General features: G+C 46.9%; 1 protein-coding gene across 4 annotated transcripts in view; it reads left to right on the forward strand.

Moving 5' to 3' along the window:
• Positions 1–16,398, forward strand: part of pde4a (phosphodiesterase 4A, cAMP-specific) — a 32,521-nt gene extending 16,123 nt beyond the window's left edge. Inside the window, exons 1-15 of one of the 4 annotated variants that reach the window (XM_061302582.1) lie at positions 2,550–2,657; positions 4,078–4,263; positions 4,393–4,429; positions 4,512–4,582; positions 5,031–5,080; positions 5,480–5,592; positions 9,319–9,412; positions 9,486–9,649; positions 9,723–9,821; positions 10,356–10,520; positions 10,608–10,707; positions 10,815–10,969; positions 11,049–11,171; positions 12,023–12,205; positions 12,802–16,398. In XM_061302582.1, the coding sequence (XP_061158566.1) occupies positions 4,118–4,263; positions 4,393–4,429; positions 4,512–4,582; positions 5,031–5,080; positions 5,480–5,592; positions 9,319–9,412; positions 9,486–9,649; positions 9,723–9,821; positions 10,356–10,520; positions 10,608–10,707; positions 10,815–10,969; positions 11,049–11,171; positions 12,023–12,205; positions 12,802–13,314 (2,013 nt within the window). In that variant the 5' untranslated portion in view covers positions 2,550–2,657; positions 4,078–4,117 and the 3' untranslated portion in view covers positions 13,315–16,398. Of the gene's footprint in view, positions 1–2,549; positions 2,658–2,755; positions 3,834–4,077; positions 4,264–4,392; positions 4,430–4,511; positions 4,583–5,030; positions 5,081–5,479; positions 5,593–7,220; positions 7,649–9,318; positions 9,413–9,485; positions 9,650–9,722; positions 9,822–10,355; positions 10,521–10,607; positions 10,708–10,814; positions 10,970–11,048; positions 11,172–12,022; positions 12,206–12,801 lie in introns of those variants that run through there. The other 3 variants (XM_061302581.1, XM_061302580.1, XM_061302583.1) reach the window with 3 other exon arrangements.
• Positions 16,399–16,649: the final 251 nt, after the last annotated feature.

The following is a 16,649-nucleotide window of genomic DNA, read 5'->3' on the forward strand; positions in this document are numbered from 1 at the left end:
CTGAGGGAGGCTGACTGTATTTACCGTTTTTTTCCGTGTATAGTGCGCCCCCATGGTATATGCAATCTGAGATAAATTGCACTTCCTTTTATTTGAATGAGGAATAACGATTTAAGCTACAAGTGGTTTGGTCTTGGAATGAATTCAACTGCAGACACTACATGTCTCCTTGCAGGTCTAGTTATTTTGAGTAATAAACCCTCTCTCACGCATCCAGGATCAACTTGGAGAGCTTTTTGAGCTATCGCATGCTGGAACGTACTCTAATAAAATTGTCTTCTGCCAGGAAATTAACCTAAGGCGGGTCCACTAGGACCTTTGTGTTGATTGTTAGAGCTTCTGGAAGGATAGTGCTGATGCTGTTCTTGACATTAAAAAAAAAGAATTTATTTGTCTCAACATGTCTGCATTACACTGAGGCGCTTACTGGAACCCTCTTGCTGATGCCCCGCCCATGCCCCGCTGTTCCATCTTTGGCCTTGAGGATGCCTTCATCCTGGATCTCCAGTGGCCAGATGGCTTGGCCTCCCCCCCGGGAACTTCTGCTTCTTGTGCATTGTACTGTAAATGCCAATGTAAAATAGAGCGTGTCTCTGTCAACCCTTGTCCTCTCGTCCATTGCTTGAGAAGCACACAAAGGGCAAGCTGGGGCAAGCGGACACGAACGTGTCATTGGAGATGTGTCAGTCTCGGGCAAGTTGCCGCCTAAGCGTGCCCCGGCCTGCAGAATCAAAGCGTCTCAACATGCTCAATGGCTCGCTGGCAGGATGATTCACTCGCTGTGATTATACAGTATGGTCAAGCCAATAGCAGCCCTGCCCTTAACCCCCCACCCCCCTTCTCCCCTTTTGCAATCTCTTTACTCCCTCTTCACTGCACTCCCCCACACATCTAGCAATCAGCCAGGTGCTAAATGCCTGGGTGAGGCACGGCTCATGGGTAGGAGGACGGAAGGATGGATGGATGGGGGGGGGGGGATTGGCGCTTGGGCCTGAAAATAAGCATCTGTGCTTGCTTGGCAGAAGACGAAGCGGAGGCAGGAAATAACTGTCATTCTCCTCCGAGGCTGAAACGCCGCGCTGGAGGGGGCGCGAGGGTGATGTACTCGGGCAGGTTAATCATTGAGTTGGTGATATGAAGAGATTGTGCGATTGGCTAGTGCAAGAAGAAGAAGTCCGAATCTTTTCAGGAAATCATATGAAAGAGAAAAGGCATCGTTTCTGACCCAGTCTTGCGTAAGCGCCGCTTTCACTGAGAGCTCTGATTAATGGCTGCGTGTAGCGCGGCGGCAGGAGCTGACACCCTGCGAGACTTTTGGGAAAACGCTGATGTGGCGCCAGCTCGCTTCCTCATCATGAATCCTAATGAATAATCAATGGCAAGAAAAACTCCGCGTGGGGACCGGGGAGACCGGGCAGGGGTCAGCGTGGAGGGAATATGTGTTGAGGTTTAATCAAACTAATCGCTGCATCGCTTTTGAAGGTTGCTGTATTAATGACACCTAATCCACCCTATCTGTGCAAAGAAAGAGAGAGGAGAGGGGGAAAAAAAGTGCTGCAGCATAACAGCATGATTTCCGCATCTTATTTGGCACATAAAGACCCCCTGAATGATGACCCTACAAGTTGAAGTCGATTTGTAGGACATGTTTTCCTTGGTGGAAGTTTTAAAGCTTTTTACAAGTTCCACATCAGCGATCGAATGGCGAATATGGGCTTTTACTAACATCCATTACCTCAGGCGTTGTCCAGCAGCGAGACTTAATGTGTTCTGCATCCCAGAGCCGACACTCTGCAATCTCCCTGTAAAGACGGAGCAGCTCAACCGGCACAAATCGGCGTCCTACCGAAAAGTCTCTGATCATCACTTGAAATGCTTGTCGTGTGTTAAAAAAAAAAAAAAAACGGCCGCTGCTTATCGCCATCTTGCGTCCGCTGTGAGTGAAAACAGCAAAGAGTGCAACATGGGGGTGTTTTTATTTTTTTTGTGCTCACTCTGCGGGCATGAGTCACTTAGCCAGCTTTCATCAGCTATTACGCAGGCCGGGCTCACTATTTGACACACGACGGAGTAATTGTCAGCTCTCTGCATATCACAATAGGAGCTGTCATGAGCGTGATGATTCCTGACGTTTTTCCCCTTGAAGTTGTCTTTTTTTTAAAAATGTGTGAGTTTTCATAAGCGGGGTGTGCACATACTGAGTAGTTCTCCTCTTGCAATCAAAGTCAGTAACATCCCGATTAATGGCTCTGAAGGTGATCCCCGAGCGATTATCCAAAATTGTAAATCGTTACGTATTCTGATGAGTTCATGGATGACACAAATGCAGATAATCCGGCTCAATTAGTATGGTTAGGGTTAGGGTTAGGGTTAGGGTTCCACCCTAACCCTAACCCTAACCCTTTCCCCCCCCTCCCTCATTGTGTAATGGTTCTCACATTTAAATAATGTGTTACCATATCCAGCTCTTAACTTCCTCTTCAATGACCCAATGAAAAGTCCCCGCGCTGTCCAAATGCCAACAATGTTGTGAATAACAATCGATGCGGGCTCTTTTTATTGACGTAACAAATACCAGCTCAGCTCTTTCCGTCAGTATCGTAACGCCCTTCTGGTGCAACACGTCCAAATCATGCTGCGTTCGAACATCCGGCCATGTAAGTGTGACATCCCGCCCTCTAACCCGGCGCCTGTCGAATATTCTTTTCTCAGACGTCATCGCCGAATTAGTCTTGCTTGACCTGCTTGCACCTTGCTCGAAAAAGCTATTTCATGGTCTAATTGTTGCTGGTAGTGATGATGAAGATGAAGTCGTGTTCTTATCTAAAGGCCACGCAAATTGTTGCTTCCTTGCAAGGATGTTGGTGTCAAAACACTCAAGTGTTTTGGGCACATAGCCCCTCTCCTCCACCCCCCTCCCTTCCCCTACCACGACCTTTAGTAGAACGTGTAAACACCGGGTCAAGAGGGTCCTGAGTCAACTGTTGCCTTCCAAAACTTGCTCTTTTTTTTGTTTTTTTTTTAACTCTCCCTGGGTGGTTCCCTATCTTGCAAATCCTCATTGCACACAGACAGAGAATGTTGTTGTGTTGCCTGTGGTCTCTTACTGATCAGCTTTCCTGTTGCTGCAGAGCAACTGTGAGCTGTGAGATAAGGACATTGAGAGCACATGCTAGCGCAGCCCAGAGGGAAAGGAGGTGAAGAGTGAGGGAGGGAGGGCAGACAACCCGAGTCACAGAGATATTCATTTGAAGGGCGTGAAGTTGATTAATTAGAAGAAATAAGAAAGGGAGGGCTGCGCTCCGGTCGAGGGCTGCTCGAGTGGAAGTGTGTGAGGCGATGTCTTCGCCAGACCTGAAAGGACCCCGGCGCATGCACGGATTAAGGAGACCTGCATAAATCTCGAGAACAAAGTCGAGGGGGGAGTGGAAGGATTTGAAGCATCCGAGGCCTGAGGATCCGAGAGCGGGATATGCATGTTGATGCACTTTGACTCAGCTGGCATGCGGGCGAGCGGGACCAAAGGGAGGATCGGGGCCTTGTTATTTGATCCGCCGCTCGAGTCCAAGTCGAGGCTAGGTAGTCGGGGGCACTCGCGCCAGACGGGACGGACATTTTGAAGCGGAGCCTCGGGCGGCGATGACTCAGAAGAAACTGACGCGACAGCTGACGTTATGGGACGGTTCAGAGGGGCCACCTCCGGCCGACTCGATCACCTCGCCCATGTCGCCGGGCGAGCAATCCCGCGGACCCACAGGATCCACCTTGTTCCGCCGACTGAAACTGAACCGAAGCATTCAGGAGCTCAGACGTTTATCTCAGAGTCACTGCAGGTACATTAAAGCTTCTGCGGCGTGCCTTTTATTTACTATGCTCTTTAAAACTTCTGATGGCTTTCTACTCACTGAAAGTTGGGGATGTCGGGCTTCGGGTGAATTTTCAGAACAAACACTTTGATAAGCAGTTCAGGGGCGCCTGTCACATCTTTTTTCTCACACATGCCGGCGGACTGCGACGTTTTTATCCTGTCACTATCAAACGAGAGCACATATTAACGTTTCTATCTTCCTCCTCCAGCTTCGATTCAGAGAATGGCCCGTCGCCGGGACGAAGTCCGATGGATTCGCAGGCGAGTCCTGGCTTGGTGCTGCACCCTTCTTTCCCTCAGAGCCAACGCAGGGAGTCCTTCCTGTACCGCTCCGACTCCGACTACGACACATCCCCCAAAACTATGTCACGCAACTCCTCCATTAACAGTGAGGGGTGAGTAAACAGACTTCAACCTGGATCTCATTCACTCAGTTAAAATTGACGTCTATATCCGTCATTGGCAGTGAATGAGTGTTAGGACTCAGGTGTGAGATTTTTTTTTGTAACAGTTGTCATTCACAGGCATGCTGAAGACATGATCGTCACCCCTTTCGCTCAGGTATTTTGACGACAGTATGCCAATTATTGTCGGTATGTTGCTTAATTGTGGTGCCCCCCCCCCTCCCCTCCCCTCCCACCAGGTGTTGGCCAGCCTCCGATCTGTAAGAAGCAACTTCACCATCCTCGCCAATGTCACCACACCCACTAACAAGTCAGTATCATTTTGTGTTTGATGCTCCTCCGACATGGTCAATAACTCTAAAAAGGATGCTCTTTTTTGCGATGCAGTGGAATCGAGACGATTGTTTTTGGCAGTGCCTCAAGCGCATCAATATGATATAAAAGAAAAAGCATTGCAGCAGAATGATCAGCATTCTATAATTACGCGCTGTGTCCTGAAAAAGCCTCCTGCCTCGCATTTTAATTATAAAGGCTATTTGAAAAAATTTTGGGAATATTGCACGCTATCCAGAAATTCCGTACATGCTCGCCGCCATTTTGTTGGTACATAGCTATGATTTATATTCATGAAACGATTTCTAAACCATAGTGAGTGTCAAAATTATTTTTTTTAAACTCATAGTGAAAGGATGTCAAGGATCGACAGAGGGCGGCAGCGTGCCGTTCCGCTTTTGATGTAATGATGTGTTTGTCCACAGGAGGTCGCCCGTCACAAGTCAACCGACCGTTCCCCAAGCAACCCTTTCTGGTAAGGATGAATATTTTATCAAAGATTGTTTATACACAGATGAATAATAATAATTATACAAAAATATTGTATAGCTAATAATAATTACATTGACATATAATAGTCATCAAAATAAGGACACAAATAATATAAAGTTAAAATAAAAAATACTTCACGATAAGTAGAAAGAATGATAAATTAAATAAGTAAAAAAATATAATTAAAAATAAATAAGTAATATTTTTTCAATGTAGAAAATAAGTAGCAATTGGCCTCCTGAAAATTTTGTTGATTTATATGCAGTCAATTTTTGGTTGACATGAATTATGGAAGCAATCAGCTTTCCACAATATCGTAATTTACAGAGGTATATTTGTTTGAAATGGCTTCAAGTTGAGTATGTTTCCTTGCCTCCTTCAGAGGAGACATACCAGCAGATGGCCCGGGAAACACTGGAAGAGTTGGACTGGTGTCTGGACCAGCTGGAGACCATTCAGACCCACCGTTCCGTCAGCGAGATGGCCTCCAACAAGGTGCCCGTCTGCACAAGCATGACACCAAACAAACTCAGATTTATTTCTATGGCGCTTCTATTTATTGGACACTCACTTTACCCTTTAGGTTAGGCAGGCAAGTAATGTTTCCCAATCTCTATTGAGCCGAGGCACATATTTTTACCTAATAAAAATGTACCCAGCCGTGGGAGAGCATTTAATTGTTCCGCCTGTCACTTTGCATCAGTGGATGGGAATCAGTGTGGCATAAAGCGTCTTGTGCTTTACTACGTCCTCATGGCAGCGTGCCTACGCAGCGTCTTGAGCGTGCACACGCAGGGCAAGGTCTGTGGGTGGTGAGCACATGAGTGTGTGTGTGTGGAATTGAAGGGGGAGGGGTTGAGGGGAGGGGGTGTTCTGTGGTCCTGATGCTGATGTCTCCGCTGTAACCTTGGTTGCTATCGAACAGCAGCAGGCTCTGCCTCTGCCTTTTCCTCATTGGTTGGCCATGCACACCGCAAGCCATGTGGTCCGGGCGGGACCCAATGACATGGCGTGCGACGCTCTTGTAGTAGTGTTCCATCTTAAAGCGGCAGGCGCCGTTTGTTCTGTCGAACGTCGTCCCTTCTGCTTTTCATCTATTGAACATGCTGAGATTCAGTCGGATGTCTTTTTGGTGAAGGTTTAGTGTGAAAACCTCTCATGGAGGATTTGCACTGCGACCAACCTGCATACATCCAACATGGAGACACTTGATGGCTGTATTCCCACTCAGTCTCTCACACACACACGCACATATTCTCGACAGACGTACACGCCGTCTGGCCGCGCAGGCGCACTGGGGCCGCCATCAGAAGCCAGCGGGCGCAGGCACGCACGTGCATGCGCGTGCAGCCACAACGCCCGATTAGCTTGCGAGAGTCGTCTACGACATCCCGGCAAAATAGAGGCGCCACGGGCGACAGCATCCGAAGAGGAGGAGGAGGAGTGGCTGGCTAAAGGCGGCGGGGATCGCTCTACGGCATCCCGTGGGCTCGGACTCACACGGAGCGGGACGTCAGGCTCAGCTGGGGACAGACGGGGCCGATCCACTGATACGAGGACTCGGCTGGCCCTCTTGGGGGAGGGGCAGTCGACGCACAGAGGAGCCTGTTTTTCCAGACCGCGATTATAAGAAACTGGCCCAGATTCCTTTTCCCCATCATCTTGCCGTCCTCCCCATGTTGTCGATTCTCCCGTCGTTCGATACTCGGGTCGTCCCGCGGTGCTGCTGTCACCAGCCGCCTCTCTCATTTGCTGCCGTCGTGTAACTGTCCTATTTTTTTACTGTCGGTCGAGCATCCCTCGTCCTGCCCGTCTCTCTCACGTCAACCTCATCTTCCTCTGCAGGCTTGTCTCGGTGCCCTTCAGACGCTCCCGCTCTGTTTACCTCAATCTCCCCCCTCTCCGCTCGCATCTCCCTCGACCCTGCGCCGGCGCTACATTCGGGTCAGCCGGATCACCAAATGGGATGAGATGTAGTCTCCACAGCTTCCAGATCCAGGGGGGGCTCCTGGGCCCCGCGTCGTTAGCTCGCAAGCGAGGCTGGACTCTGGGCCGAGCGGGCGGGCCACTTTGGGGTGCTGCATGTAGGCCAGGCTAATCGGCCCCCTTCCCTCGCCCCCCTCCCCCGCCCCCCGTTCCTTCACCCCCACTCGGGGCAGCCTTCACTCTGGAGTGCCCTGGCCTCTCCCCGCGTGCCCTGACGACACCCTCATGCCAATGGGGCACCTGCAGTGCTCCCACCCCGCTCCACTACCACACCACCTGCCTGTGCCACCGGCCCAAGCCTCCTGTCACCCTCAACATGGGTGTGGTGGAGGCCATTGACCCCACGCCGTCACCCTGTCCCTCGCCTGTACCGGGGGGCTACCGGCTGCCCCGCTCCTCCAGCTACAGCCCGCTGCAGGGGAGGGCAGGGGCAGAGCTGGACCTCGGTGAGGCGGCCGGAGGGGTCCTGGAGGGGGGTGGGACGACGGCGCACCGCAGGACCCCCTTGGTGGACCTGTTCTGCGAGACCTGCTCCAGGCCCTGGCTCATCGGCTGGTGGGACCAGGTAGGGCTCACGGAGGACGAACGAGGCCTGGCAGTGGCCATCTTAGATTGCCGGAATGATCAAGTGTCCCAAACTAGCATGCATTAGAAACTCCTCTTGTTAGCATTTGTGATTTGGAGTAGCATTAGCGCATTCACAGCAAGGGAAGATCTTTTGTTGATGTTTTTTTTTTTTGCTGAGTTTGTTTATCCAAACGTCTCTGCTTTGCATGGTCTGCCATTTTAGAGCCAACAGAAGTCTGGTTGGTCCTTGAAGTATTTTGAACAATGACAAAGTTTGCTTGATGAATCCATACTGTATGAGATTTTATTGCTGGTTATGAGTAAATTAATCTTAAAATAAGATTTTGTTTTAGGGTTAGTCTGTGTAAATACACTTGGTTACTTGTCTCAAGAATTCTTGCCAAGTCCCCTCTTTAATTGGCAGATCATTTTCTTGTATTTTGAAGCCTGGTTTTATTGTATTGGACTCTTCACTTTTCAGGCTCACATTGGTGCCTATTTCCATTTTTGTCCCAAATCTTCTAAGCTGAGCACAGTTGTCACTAAATCCTGAGAGGAGAGACACAATGGCCTGCACTCGTGTCGCCTTTGCGCACGTGTGTGTGTCATGTCTTTGCAGGGCTGGCTTCAGTAGACAGTGTCATAGGAAGTGTTGTTTGTCCTGGCGCCGGGCGAGTGTCGGTTGGCAGCTATGACTCAGCATTACAGCATCGGCGACAAGGAGAGTGACACGGTTTGGGGGCCGCGAGTACCACTACGCGTGGACTCCCTGATCCCGCCCGACAGCATGTCAGAGCACCTCATTGTGAGGCCGAGGAAAACAGCGAATGATGCTAAATAAAATGGCAGGAGGGGAAATGGGTTTGTTTTTAGGTCGTGGTCTTGTTTTAGGAGATGCAGGAAGGAAAGGAAGAAGGAAGGAGCGTGTCGTCACTTGACCTTGGTAAAAGTCAGAGACACCTGCCTACTCCTTTTCGAATCGTCACCCAAGCAAGCCGCCGCGCTCACGTCAAGCTCAAGTGAGTGGCTGCGAGGATGGAGTTGCCACGGCAACCGTTCGCTCGGGTTGCCTAAGAGATTGTTATGTGTGAGGGATCGGTCAGTAGGACATCGCATTGTGCCTTGGTCATTCAGACATGCTGCTTTTACCTCCCCGAGAATGAAATGGATTTGGAAGGTTTGCAAACATGGAAAAACAAAAGGGAGTCAGATTCATTTTGCAGAACGTCGGTACATGGCCATCATCATGGACAGCATTGTGGTGTGAAAAAAAAAAGTGTCATGAATCCTAATTGGTTTTCTCACCTTTTGTGAATAAGGACGAATTGATCATCGATGATAAGTGAATTCAACTCGTGACTCTTTGTCATATTTTAATATGATTTAGTGTGGCACTCAATGCACTCGGGAATCCAAATTTGAACCTTTACAAAGATGTCGTGAAACAACAATAATTTCTCTTTTGTTGTCTTCATTTGTTTCGACGTTGTGTGGCACTTTGAGTGATTATCTAACAAAAAAACAACAAAACTGTAATCAGGATTACTTTGATGCACATTAAAATCACCACTATTCATTTATTTCCAAACAAAAGCCAACCCAACCCTAGTGTGACTTATTCACGTGATGTACTATAAAGCAAACCATATTTATGTTTCTACTCTTTAGTTCAAGAGGATGCTGAACAGAGAGTTGTCCCATTTGTCCGAGATGAGTCGCTCAGGGAACCAGGTGTCCGAATACATCTCCACGACCTTTCTAGGTAAGCCGAACCCCATGATAAACTATTTTCCTCCCACCCGCCGCCGTATCTGAAGTGAAATCCCTCCGAGCAGATAAGCAGAACGAGGTGGAGATCCCATCCCCGACTTTGAGGGAGCGGGACAAGCCCATGTGTCACATCAGCGGCGTGAAGAAACTCACGCACAGTTCCAGCCTTTCAAACTCCACCTTGCCTCGCTTTGGCGTCAAGACTGAACATGAGGATGCGTTAGCCAGAGTGAGTGCAGACAAACCATTTCTGTAGTTCTCGTCCGAAAAGTTCCATTTCATTTCCTGCGCTGTGTCCTCAGGAGCTGAACGACTTGAACAAGTGGGGCCTTAATATCTTTCGTGTGGCAGAGTTCTCGAACAACAGACCCCTGAGCTGTATTATGTTTGCCATCTTCCAGGTGAGGGGGTCGACGCATGAACGCAAGAGTGCTTAATTGCTTGGCGGGCTTCATTTTTTGCTGACTCAAAACCAGCCGCGGGCTAAATGCTAGCAGAAACGATGACCTACATTCACAACCTTAATTCAAACTTTTGTTTCATGGAATATTAATGTATTCCCAAAAGACCATTATATTTTTCGGGGGGGGGGGGGTCCAATTAGATTTCTGTGTCTATGCTATGCTGGCTGATGTTAGCTAATTGTTTTGCTAATGGGATCGTTTTCACGAATCAGATTTGAAATTTGTCCTCAACGGGCCTAAATGACTCATTATTCGTGTAGTCTATGTATTTGAGTAAAACTGTAAGAAAATATCTGTAGCCTAATATTGAATATTTGGTTACTGTGGAGCAACTGCTAACTTCTTTAGCATTAGCTTAAAAGGTAACATTAATTGTCACATAACCAAAACAGACAAGAGAAACTCATAACTTAGGCAACACAAGTTAACAACGATAATGATTTATGAGCGCTGGCTTCTTCCCGGCCGCAGGAGCGAGATCTACTGAAGACTTTTCGCATCCCAGTGGATACGTTTGTCACCTACGTGATGACGCTGGAGGACCATTACCATGCCAACGTGGCCTACCACAACAGCCTCCACGCCGCAGATGTCACTCAGTCCACACACGTACTGCTGTCTACGCCGGCTCTAGATGTAAATGTCGCCAAATGTGTAGTTTGTCAAGTATTATGTACATATTTGAGGTGGATACTAATGTGTTATTTCTCTGTTTCATGACAGGCTGTGTTCACTGATCTAGAGATCTTGGCCGCGTTATTTGCGGCCGCCATCCACGATGTCGACCATCCGGGAGTGTCCAACCAGTTCCTCATAAATACCAGTGAGTAGAGACGCATGACAAGACAGATGGCACAACATCACAAGTTTTGCAATCTTCATTTTAGTCAGTTTTGGCTGGAAAAAAAAAGTACTTGTTACACCCTGCAGACTCTGAACTTGCACTGATGTACAACGACGAGTCGGTTCTGGAAAACCATCACCTGGCTGTGGGCTTCAAGCTGCTCCACGAGGACAACTGTGACATCTTCCAGAACCTTAGCAAGAGGCAGAGACAGAGCCTGAGGAAACTTGTCATTGATATGGTGACTTTTCATACCCCAACTCTCGTGACCCCTATCATCTCCCTTACTAATACTAATAAATGATTATGTGTCTATGCAGGTTTTAGCAACAGATATGTCCAAACACATGAGCCTGCTGGCAGACCTCAAGACGATGGTGGAAACCAAGAAAGTGACAAGCTCGGGTGTTCTGTTGCTGGACCACTACACCGATCGGATACAGGTGAGGAAATAAGGTGGGCCAGGGGCGGAGCTGAATTGTATGCTCTCCTGTCACCCCACTGGCCACCCCCGCATCTGGGGGAAGATTTTATCGAAATTTGTGAGTAATTTTATTTCATGAATGCCTGACTATGGATGGTATTATAAATAATGACTTCCCGGCCATTAATTAGAGAAGACAAAAAAAGGCCCAAACTTTTAAAGGGTCTTTTTAAATGTTTTTCCGCCACAAGACTTTGCGCCTTAAGATTCTAGACAGTTGTGAGGTCCTGATCCTGTTCCCTGTAGTATATTTTCAATTTGGAATTTGATCTACTTTGTGATCATATTGCCGGGGCCACACTTTAATGAAAGACCGAGCCGCTCGTTATTGTCTGCACGGAGCTCGAGGGAGCGTGACATCTTAACCTGGAGGCGGCAGGCGGCCGTGCACGCAAGCATTTGACCCCAGTTGACTCACAGCGTCGTGGGGAGATAACAAATCAGCGTCTCAAAGCAAACAACTCTAGCACGCATTTTTAATCAGACATCCCGTCTCCACGCAGAAGTATATTTTTGACCACCGCCAAAGTAGGTCAACCGATTAGTGTTGTATGTGTCCAATGTTACACAATTAGATCTTCGTTCTCCGGTGTGGGTCGTTTGAAAGTGATTTGTAAAGTCATTAAAGGTCATGTATTTTGAAAAAGGCAGGTCAGCGGTCAGGACTTGGGTAGTTTCCATCTTCGCCGTGGCCTTGATGAGTTGTTGAAAAACAAGCAGATGACATCGAGTGACACCCTTTGAGTTGTTTCTTCAAGCGGGTGACTCACCCACTAATTAATCGCGGCATCTGCGACTGTGTCCGTGCAGGTCTTGAGGAACATGGTGCACTGCGCCGACCTGAGCAATCCCACCAAGCCTCTGGCAGTGTACCGACAATGGACGGAGAGAATCATGGAGGAGTTCTTCAGGCAAGGTGACAAGGAGAGGGAACGAGGGATGGAGATCAGCCCCATGTGTGACAAGCACACCGCCTCGGTGGAAAAGAGTCAGGTAAAGTCTGGTCCAGCTGTTTGTGCGTGGGTTCGGATCTCAGCACCACTGGGCAGCTGGTAGATGCTAGCCGTGCTGGGGTGGTTTGCTAAAAGCAGTACTGAACAGAGAGTGAGCTGGCATCTGGGAAGGCAGTAGTCATCCTCCCACGTTGTTAATGCTAATTTGTTATGGAGTCCGACAGAGAAGCTTTATTCATTCAGAGGCTGATAAAAAGTCTAAAAAAAAAAAAAATTTCAAGATCCATGTTGAGACCACTGGTGGCATTATACAATTATCTGATCAAAAACATTCCTGAATTGTTTATGAAAAGATTCAACATGAGTTTGTCTCGCTGCCTCTTAGTTAGCTAGCTAGCCAGCTTGCTAGCTTTTGATATCATAGTGGAACCGTGGGGCATAAATAATCCACTGAATACACTCATAGCTGACGTCAAGAAGCTCTAAAGCGGCCAGGCAAACTGTTCGGGGGTGTTAGCAAAGCTAGCTAGCGAACCGCATGATGCAATAAGTGCTTATGTTCTTCTATACCGAGGGACGGGTGACTTATATTGGACTAAACCGGCCTAAACAACATGTATTCCCTCTACCGTGTAGGTTGGCTTTATCGACTACATCGTCCATCCTCTGTGGGAGACCTGGGGGGACCTGGTGCACCCCGACGCCCAGGACATCTTGGACACTCTGGAGGACAACAGGGACTGGTACCAGAGTACCATCCCACAGAGCCCGTCGCCTCCTCCCATGAGCCAGGACAAGGAGCTCAACGCCTGCGTGGACAAGTTCCAGTTCGAGCTCACCCTCGACGACGGTTCTCAGGCCGAGTGCGACGAGGGCGAGGCCGCGGCGTGCCCAAACCACGTGGAGCGAGACGGCGACAAAGGGGACGAGGGGGAGGACGTCCTGGCGGAAGAAGAGGAGGAAGAGGAGGAGAACGAGGACATCATCGAGGAGGAGGAGGACGACGAGGAGGTGGCGATGGAGGAGGAGGAGGAGCAGGGCGAGGAGCTGAAAGGCAAGCCGGAGACCGAGTCCAAGAAGGAGAGACTTTCCGACACCAGTCCTGTAGAGGAAGAGGAGGATTCTTCTTCGCAAGCCGACGATACATGAGTACGGGCGGTTCTTGCGTCTCGGAGCCCTCCTCACTTGCACATGTGATCTGTTTTCATCCTTTCACGAGGCCAAAAACCGAGAACAATAATAATAAGAACCCAGTGACTAAACAGACCTTTAAATCTATTTTTCAAAAAAAGGGAATCAAGAGGAGTTCATCACACAGCAACTGTAGATGCAAAGTAGTGAGCGTTGGACAACAAGGTGTAGCACTCTGGGACGGGAATGCACACAGATAAACACGCAATTGTTTTGAATGCGGTGTGCGCACGCGCGCATATATGCAGAATAATTGAGCATCGCAGCCCCCCCACCTCCCTCCCCCCCTGGGCTGCTGTTTTCCTGCAAACACACACTTGACTGTATGTTTGTATGTGTGCATTTACACAAGGGATCGCTAACAATGATTCGTTTCTTGTTTTGTTTTGTTTTGTTTTGGAAAAAGCCATCTCTCAACGGAGTGTTTAGTCCCTTTTAGCGATTCATGTTCAGTAGAATCCCAACAGGAACTGTTCTCCTCAGCAAAGCGAGCAACTTTAATTTGTATTTTCCATTTCTGTCGGAAAAGAAAAATGAAGAAGTTGGACGTCACTGAGGGAAATATGGATGTCCGGGCGCCCCGGGTCCCGTGCCCCTTTACGAGAAGATGGCTCTGTGCCTTTCTGACTCACCGGCCTCCAGAATGGAGAGCAGTGGTGAAGCAATGCATTGTGGGACAAGAGTGTGCGCGTGTGCTTTTTTTTTGTTCTCACTTTTGATTGTCCCCTTCGTGGAAGCTACTGTCCATGCTTTTGTGGTGTGTCTGTGGTGACATGTTTTCAGCTGTCAAGTCTTCCTTTGTTGCTCTTCTGCTGGTATAACAGAGCAATCATAATTAACCCCCCCCCTCCCGCCAACTCTTATTTCTTTCCTACTATATATAAGCCATGCGATGCTTCGGTGCATACGTTTTTGCCTTTATTTTCTATTTAACAGTGGGAGGAAGATTGGATTGTTATGCCATCAGCGGATCAATTTTACGCCGCGCCCGCTCGCACTGTGTTCAAGTCCTCATACAATGATCACCAAAGTTGACGAGTAAAGATTATGGGAAAAGGAATTCAGGAATGTTGGTCTGGAAATCCCTTGTAGTTTTATTTTGATGTCGAACCACTTCACGTACACGCCCACTTATTCATTAGGGAGTCAAGCTAATTCCATAGAGGTGGTCACTGCTAAAAGGTCTATTGTCTTTATGTTTTTTTGCCTTAATGTCGGAAGCAGGATTTATAGTTGCCGCGATACGTAGAGGAGGAAATACATCCTGCTATAGTTTTGTCTATGTACTTGTTTGTTTCAATACATTGGTCAGTTATTTACAGTATGATGTGGCTGTGATCTGACCAACACGAAGAATGTTTTTGTTGTTGAAATCACTACCTTGCAGCTATTATAATTGTGTTGTGTATTAGTGAGCGTTTAAGCGGGGTGCATATATTTTGATAATCGGGCTGAGCTGAGCCTGTTCCCCCCCACACACATTGCAGTTTCCATAGAAGCTAACCATTATCTTAGCTTCTTCTGTTTATTTCTTCTTTGTATTTTCCCGTCACGTGTGGATGTCTCTGACGTTTTAATAATTAGTCAGCCCGTTTGTATCCTGCTTTTGACTGACTTAATCATGGTTGCGCGACAGTTTGAGAAAACAAGGCCTAAAATGATGTTCAATGTATCGTTGCCCACTTTTTTTTGGTTTTTTAAAAACGTTTTCACAGGGTAAAAAGCAAAAGATGGTGAAAGGTGGTGAGAGAGCAGATTCTGCAGGTCAGAAACTAAGCTCTTTCTTCTGTGTGAGTGTAACCACGGGAATATGGAGAAACAAGCATTAACACAACATTCCCATACAGTATGCACTGGCCTGTTCACTTTCAGTAAAATTAATAGTTTTCTTTGGGTGGCTTCTTCTTGTGATGTCATATAGCTATAAGAAAAAAGTTACTATTTAATTGCCATACAAACACGATACTGTAGCAAATTGTTTCTTATTAATAAGATTATTCAGTGGATTGATTGCTGCCATTCTTTTTAAAAATGACGAAAAAGAAAACCGCAGGAAGTCTGTTTTCTTTGAACAATTTGTGTACAGTTTATTTTTATATCATTCCGGTGGCTGGTGGGAGGGGCAAATAAAAAGAAGATTCACATAGGTGTAAGCATAATCACTATTGTATATAATGTATATTGCATTGTAAATGATTGGACAATACAAACACACTGCAGGCCACAACCTTCACCTCTTCAGTATGTTCTTGTTTGCCTGTACCGTCACCTCTTTGTTGTTCAAATATACGTGTACCAGCACTTTATTTCACTAGGCTCGGAGGCAGAGTTTCAAGTTGTGTGTGTGTGTGTGTGTGGTGTGTGAGTGTGTGGTCTGAGCTGGGTGGGGGTTTCACTATTAATTCTGCTATTCTAATGGGCCAAATCACAAACCCTCAATGTAGAGTCAAAACGCTTATCCACCCGCCGCGTGAGAATTAATTAATTTGACATGTAAAGTCAAAACTTGAGCGGCTATATTGTTGTCACACAATATGTGACGCGTATATAGATAATAAGTGCGTCCTTATCGATTTTGACCATTCATTTCTAGCACTATCACCTCCTCTTGTTTCTTAGTAACTTTAACTAATAGCCTGCTTGTCAGGTTGGAGTGATGCAGACTGACTCCCTCTAAAGAGTATTTTTGTTAGCTTTAATTCACGTGTGTGACTGTGTGCGATTGTTTGTGTGTGTGTTTTCACTAAAGGGGTAGAAATTATACAAGGAGGTAAAGATAACACGAAATGATTGTAATATTTGTAAATTATCTTGCTGTAACATGCAAAATGTGTCCGGTTATTTTTTATTGTTATTTTTATGAAAGTTTTTTTTTTCCTCTTAAAAGAGCCGAGGTGTCATTTTGTGAATAAACACATTTATTAAGCAAATACCTATATATAAATTAAAAAATGACAGTATATCCGTATATATTTTTTTTTATTTCACTGTTCAGTACTGTAAAGTGTGTTAGAAATACAATAAAGGTCGATTTTTATATTACATGGTACCTTCGAATGGAGATTCCTTTAGTCTTTTGGGTTACAACTCAATATAAATACATATAGTTTAGATTATGTATTACAATATTAGGATATTAAAAATTAAAATTATATGATGGCAGTATTAATAACAATGTTCAGAAAATAATAAGCAAAATAATTTGACCTTTTGAAAGTGTCAAAACTGACACGAGATGGCTGCGACGTATTGAGTGACATCCCTTAAAGCCAATCGTCATTTACCATTAAGAT

This window comes from Syngnathus typhle, linkage group LG17, assembly GCF_033458585.1.
Source record: "Syngnathus typhle isolate RoL2023-S1 ecotype Sweden linkage group LG17, RoL_Styp_1.0, whole genome shotgun sequence".
NCBI lineage: Eukaryota > Metazoa > Chordata > Actinopteri > Syngnathiformes > Syngnathidae > Syngnathus > Syngnathus typhle.